The 7267-nt window shown below is 32.9% G+C and overlaps 1 protein-coding gene across 1 annotated transcript; it reads right to left on the reverse strand.

Moving 5' to 3' along the window:
* Nucleotides 1-5187: 5187 nt before the first annotated feature.
* LOC147381394 (uncharacterized) lies at nucleotides 5188-5610 on the reverse strand. The gene has a single exon (XM_086430477.1). It carries the CDS (start codon nucleotides 5608-5610, stop codon nucleotides 5188-5190), a length of 423 nt encoding a protein of 140 aa, XP_086286603.1.
* Between the last annotated feature and the right edge of the window lie 1657 nt (nucleotides 5611-7267).

The following is a 7267-nucleotide window of genomic DNA, read 5'->3' on the forward strand; positions in this document are numbered from 1 at the left end:
GAAACTGATTCGTGTACTATTTCAAGACGTTTGACAAAAAACTCTACTCTTTTGTGTGTTTTGACTCAAAATATTGATTTTTTTTTTTTAAGTATAGATATTTTTCATTGAAGAAAGAGGAGATTGGGAAGACCTGGATAATTATAAAAGAGTGTTGAATCTAACCTGGAATCAAAAATATAAAATCCCATTTAAACACTAAGTAATTTATTATTATTTTTTAATTCAATCAAATGACTTTCACGAAGAGAAAGCCACCTTTATATGTTGATCATTTGCTGAAGTGATTGTTCATTCCTTTTAAAGGTTCTCCTATCCCTTTCCTTCTAGGTCCAAACAACAGATTGTAATTTCTTTACATGAAATCGCATCGATATACTTGCTCTGGAATAATAACATGACAGATTGAAGAAAAACCCAATTCGTACGAAATGAGGAATTGAAGTGGGACCAAATCTCTTTGATGAATCGCAACATATCAACAAAATTCATCATTCACCTTACAAAGAATACAATTGTTTAAGTGATTTGAAGTCCTATTTCATGTAAAGTGGCTAGCCAAATGAAAAGATATATTCTAAAAGGAATTTTGTGGCTAGATATGGAGGTAGAGAGAAAACCCACATATGAGGTGGGTATTGAGGATGAGTATAATATTTAATCAAGAGTCCGCAATTGGAATAGTGAATAGTTAGTTGACAAGGTTGGATATATATCTTGATCCTCCCAATCATTCAAACCTCTCCTAAAACCAAAATCCTATGACAACTCACTCGTTCAAATAATGAAATGTTCTAATTGTAAATTCCTTTAAAAATAGGGATGAGAACAACAAAGATAGGGGTGAATCACTACACCACCAATCCTTCCAAACTTAACCTTAAAAAATCTGGAAATATCTTAATGATGCCCATCTAATTGCTACCACCATATAGGATTTTACCTCCCTAGTCTCCCAGCCAAAGACTTCATCATATTTTGCCTTAATGATCCTCTTCCCCAACATTTCCTAGTTGAATGTTTATTGATCGTTTTTGGGACCTTGATTTTTTTCCTAGAAATCCATGCACTTGATTCTTCTTCTTCTTCTTCTTCCATAGTATCATTAGATTTTATTTCAATTTTTTTAATTTTCTTTATTTCTAAATCAAGATCCTTGATTTATCCCTGAAAGTTTTTGAATTTATCCTAATTAAATGAACTGACCCTCATCAAGTAATTGTCTAATTTGAACTTGTTACTATGCTCACAACTTTACCATAGCGTTTGAGTCCTATTAAGGCTGGCATTATTAATTCTATAGCAAATTATCTTTTTGATGAACTTGTTTCTTAAAAAATGATCAAAACTTCAAACACAAAGAAATGTATTTTTTTTTTTTTTTCCACTGGCTTTTTGTTTAGAGTTTTAAATTGTAAAATGGTGAAACAGAAAGGAATGATCATGAAATTGATCGTTGACGTTCAATATATATATTTTATTATTTAATTATGTTGCACTTAATTTACAAATTCTTATTTATTTGATTTCATAGGGATCAACACCCAGATATGGAGCCAGTACTTTTGGGTGGGAGAGTGAGGAGGTGAGATCGTCCTTGGGTGTAGTGTGTGGAAGGGTATTCACAAAGTGACTCCGGATATTTGTAAATGCATTGTTTTCAAGGTAGGGAGAGGGAATTGAGTGCTCTTCTAGGAGGATCTTTGGTGTTGTGAAATTCCCATACAAGAGAAGTTTTTGGGCATGTTCTCGATGTCTTTGAAGAAACGGATGCCGTATATTCGGTTGAGCCGTGGGCTTGTACTTGAGATGGTAAATTTCTCATTAATTCTTTTTTGTTTTTTGGTTTTAGATTCTAGTCCCAATCTTGATTTATTTATTCATTTATTTTTTTGCTTCCATGGCCCAGGAGGTATCATTTTGGATTTCTGTGTTTTAGTGTTAGTTTTTTATCGGGTTTAAAGTGGCGTTTTTTGAAGATTTCCTGTGTAGATGGTACTCAATTGTAAGGTGAGTAGTTATTTTTATCACTATCGTTGTCAATGTCATTATTGGCCTTCTTCTGCCTTGTTAAAGCCATTGGCTTACAGTGGAACACTCCTCTAATGCCTTTTTTGATCGCCTTGAATCTTTTTTTTTTTAGGTGGATAAGCTAGACTTGAATACTCAACCTCAAGTCTAAAATCCCTTTCTCTCGTGTCGAAATTGTTATCTGTGACTGTTAAAATGCAGTATTTCCAGTTTTGTTTATACTCTTATACCATTTATAGAAGCAATTGAATATTGGATGATGAGGTGGCCATCATCATAATCATGTTCGGATTCATCAATTAATTGGCGAGGATTCACTTCAGATACGTTTGAGAGAGTTTTTGATTTTTTTTTTTGTGTGTGTGTGTGGAAATTTCACAGATTCTACAAATGATGTTTCCGGTTTATCCCAAAACCTATCACCTTCAACTCCCTAAAAAAAAAAACCTATCTTATTCTTGAGATTTGAAGATTGAAGAAGATAACATCTTGAGGTAGAAGCGGGGAGCTAACAACATGAATCCTCTTTCTCCAATATAACTGATCTTTGTGTATGTCATTCATCTGTCTTGTTTGGTTCAATCGACCATGGCATCTGCTGAATTTCATTTAGTTTTGACTAGAAGCTTATATGCATTTCATTTTAAGTTTCTTATAAATTTTAACTCAGACATGGGATCCAAACCACGTCTTCACATTCTTACCTTAAAAAAAATATAAAAAAATACATGCTTCAAATGATGTTTTTGGCTGAGATGGGAAGATATTCCTAGGGATACACGTGAAAACAAATTAGGAAATCTGAACTAATCACTAGGAAAAAAAATTATATCTTGATTTTATCCCAATTGTTTTGGCAAAATACGACTTTTATAAGTTATAAGTTAATATGAATGTAAAATATAATAGTAACGTACATAAGCTATGATCTAATTATAAAATAGAAGTATAAATACAATGATGCGATCCATTTAACTTCTTTTTTGTGATCTCCATAGTGAAGAGATCATCCTAACATATATATATATATATATATATGATTCATCTCCACTTGATTCCAATGACATATATACAATGTAATCTCAATGATCAGGATTTATCCTCGAGATAAGTATCCCCAAGATGTGTATTATAGGGATATGTATAATTCTTGACTGTTAGATACGTGGAAAGATCAACTTCAAACTTGACATACGACTTGTGTAGATGATTTCAAACCAAAAGAATCATCCTTGATCGATTTTTATCCAAAATCAAAATAAAAGAATTGAAAAAATCCTAATTTTTTACATACATTTTTAAAATGCTTGAAAATGATTGCTTCTTCCTTCTCAAATCCTTTTCATTAGAATAGAGTTTCTAAAACTCGCTTAAGATGTCGGAAATCCTATTTTTTAAGATGAAAATGATTAGTTTGAATGATTAGGTCAATTTTATCATTTCAAACATAAGATATGTCCAAATTGGAGTTCATGGACTGATCAGAAGAGAGGGATTTTCTAAATGAATTATTTAGTTAATCCCTAAAAGTCAAGGACTAGTTAGAAAGAAAACCTTCTGCCACGCCCATGGACCATTACGTAATTTACCCAACTTTTATGGGGTTGTCTATTAATTTCTTACATGACTATAATAGAGAAAGAATAAGAAATTATTCTTCATTGATGGTTCCAATTTTCTAGACCAAGAGCCTCGATTTCTTAGATCCACATTTGAAATTAAATAGTCCTGATTGCAGTGTCATATTTGAAGATAACATCCATACTCAAACATAAAAGGGTGACTACTTAAGTTGAAATTGAAAGTAACCCTAAATAACCATAGAAAAAAGATGCCTTATCAATAAATAGAAAACATCAAATGTTTGTAACATGCCATCATGCCATCTTTATTTAAATATGATTATTAACTAATTCAACTGAGTTAACTAGAGCGATTCAATAAATTGGGGTACAGTCAACCATTCTTCTTAAGTGCAAATATAAGGAATTTTTTTATATATGTTATAATGGAAAATTTATGATTTCAAATGAATTTATTATAATTTTATTCCTTGGATTACAGAACTATTGGAATCCCAACTAAATTTAAAATTTTAAAATTTTAAAAATTAATAGGGTGAGAATGTCATTCTCTCGCTTTAGAAAGAGCGTTTAAGGTTGGATATTTTCTTCTCTTTGATGCAGAGATACCAACGAGCAAAGACTATAAAAATCAACATCAAAAGGTCAAAGTAGACATCATTGTTGTTATCAACTTGTTATTTTCGATGGGCTATCACTGATGGTAGATAGATGGAAAAGGGTATAATTGAACTTGTTAAGAAACTAGAGTTTGCCCTTGCTTATGGCTGGACATCCCCTTTGGGGAATTAAAAGAGGAAAAATAATAAAGTTGGAAGGATATTATTAAAAAATCTTTGGACTTATAGAAGTAAAAGTGGAAAAATAATAAAATTGAAAATGTATTATTAAGAAATGAGGAGAAGAGGAAAGACAATAAAATTGAAGAAATATTGGAAAAGAAGAGAAGGAAGAAAGGCAACAAAGTCAGGGGTATTCTTTGAAAGAGGAATGAGAAAAGAGATAAAAGATAAAATTAAGGTTGACAATGGATCAATTCGGTACCGGATCAATACCAATCCGAAATCTCTATCTTTTGATCCAAATTCGATCTGTTCCGATCATATTAATGGATCTTCGAACTTAATTAGATCCGATTGAGATTTTAATCAACCCAAATAAGATCTAACACCTAATTTTTACTTTTATTTTTTGTTAAGGAAATTGGATTTTGGGAAGAAAGACGTGGGTTTAAAGGAGTGTGTGGAGAAATTGGAGAAAAAAATTAGAGATGGATTGAACCCAAAACAGAGAACATCTATGATTAAAGAAAAGAAACAAATAATAAGGGGAATGAGATTAAAGAAGGATTACATGTCCACAAAGGGAAAAAATCGCAAATTTGGTCTGATTGTTCATCCACCATGTCCATAAAGATGATGTTATTATAGAACAAGTTGAATTTTCAGATCATTACATTCTCCCCCTCTTCCCCTTTTGAAAAAATTTCATCCTCGTAATTTAAAATCATATCTTAGTCCAGAAATAACTTTGGAAATCGAGCTCACATGTTTGATTCCTTTTCCCAAGTCACTTATTCCATTTTGTAATGCCTCCATAACACTTTGACCAAGGGGATTGTGCGAGATCTCAGCTTCTTATCTTTTTTATCCAAAATTTGAACGGATCCTTCCTCATACGAAATATCTTTATCCACTTCCAATAACAGTAGCTCAACCACATGTGAAGGATCTGATTCATACATATTTAACATAGACACATGAAAGACATTATGGATCTGCTCCAATTGAGGGGGTAGTATCAATCTATATGCTACTAGGCCTATTCTCTTAGAAATCTCAAATGGTCCCACATATCGTGACGTTAGTTTTCCTTTCATGCCAAATTTGGAGATCCCCTTCCCAAGTGATATATTCAAGAACACCATATCTCTTGCCTCAACTTCCAATGGTCTATGTCTTGTGTTAGCATGGCTCTTCTGTATGTCTTGAGCCATTTTTAGTCTCTCCCTAATTATTTTGACTTTCTTTGTTATTTCTTAAATCAATTCTTGACCCATCAAAATCGTATCCCAGACTTCTATCCGACATATCTGTGACCTACATGGTCTGGCATACAATGCCTTAAAAGAAGCCATGCCTATGCTAGCTAAATAACTATTGTTGTATGAAAATTCAATTAAGGGTAAGTGTGTTTTCCAACTACATCTGAAATCTAATACACATACTCGAAGCATATCTTCTAGTATTTGGATTATCCTTTTTGACTGACCAACTGACTAGGGATGAAATGCCGTATTGAAATTTGGTTGAGTACCTAGAGCGATGTGAAGACTTTTCTAGAAGTACGATGTAAATCTGGGATCCCTATTAGATACTATGGATAGTAGTACCCCAAGTAGTTTGACTATAGATCTTACTCAGTCCATCAACTGTGTATGAGACCTTGATTGATATAAAATGAGATGATTTCGTCAATTTGTCCACAACTACTCAGATTGTGTCAGACCATCACTTGTCCTTGATAACCCAACAATAAAGTCTGGTTAGGTGCTCTCATTTCCATTCCTCTATCGACAATGGTTGGAGGAGACTTAATGGTTGTTGATGTTCAACTTTGACATGCTGACAAGTCAAACATGTCTTTCTTCATCCCAAGCCATCAGAAATGTCTTTGCAAATCTTTATATATCTTCGTACCACCTAAATGGATCGAATATCTCAATCGATGTGCCTTACTCAGTATGCTTGCTCTTAATTGTCCCTTTGAAGGTACCCACAATCTATCCCAAAATCTAAGGCTTCCATTAGTGTTTACTTTCCAGTCTTGGTTTTTTGTATCATTTGCTTTCAATTGAAATTATGTTGAATCTACATCTATTTTATGAAATTCCAAGATCTTTTTGACCAACAAGTTCTGAATATTCATCACTTTCAAATAACTGTATTGGTCCTCTACATCATTTGGGGTGTCAAATGCAAATTCTATTACCGTCTCTAACATCTTCATTCCTTAACCATCATATGTGCTAGTACATTCTTATCTTTTCGTCTGGATGATATTCTAGAGTGAAGTTATAATCTTTCAAATACTCCATCCAACACCTCTGTCTCATATCCACATCTTTTTATGAAAATATGTACTTGAGACTCTTATGATCCAAGAATATCTCAAATGTTTTCCCATAAAAGGTAATGTCTCCAAATCATTAAGGCTAAGACAATTGAAGCCAAATTCTAAGTCGTGAACTTGATAATTCTTCTTATGGATCTTTAGTTGTCTTGATACATAGGCTACGAACATCTGATTTTGCATTCGAATACATCCCAAACCTATCCTTGGTGCATCTGTATAAATAGTCAACTTTTCCCTTGTAATCGATGCTATCAAAATTGATTCAATTGTCAACTTCTTCTATAATTTTTGAAACATTGATTCACACTTGTCGTCCCATTCAAACTTTACATTTTTCTGAGTCAACTATGTCAAAGGTGCTGCAAGGGTAGAGAAGCCCTCAACAAATCTTCATTAATACCGGGCCATCCCAAGGAAACTTCTTTTCTTTGTCACTGTCTGGGGTTGCTTCCAATTTAATATATCTTCTACTTTTGAAGGGTTCACAGAAATAACTTCATTCGATACTACATGACCCA

Source organism: Akebia trifoliata, unplaced genomic scaffold (genome assembly GCF_017979445.1).
Source record: "Akebia trifoliata isolate Shusen 1 unplaced genomic scaffold, ASM1797944v1 Contig00518, whole genome shotgun sequence".
Lineage (NCBI taxonomy): Eukaryota > Viridiplantae > Streptophyta > Magnoliopsida > Ranunculales > Lardizabalaceae > Akebia > Akebia trifoliata.

Coding starts and splice junctions, on each gene's coding strand:
- LOC147381394 (XM_086430477.1), bottom strand. CDS start 5,610: ATGGCTCAAGACATACAGAAGAGCCATGCTAACACAAGACATAGACCA.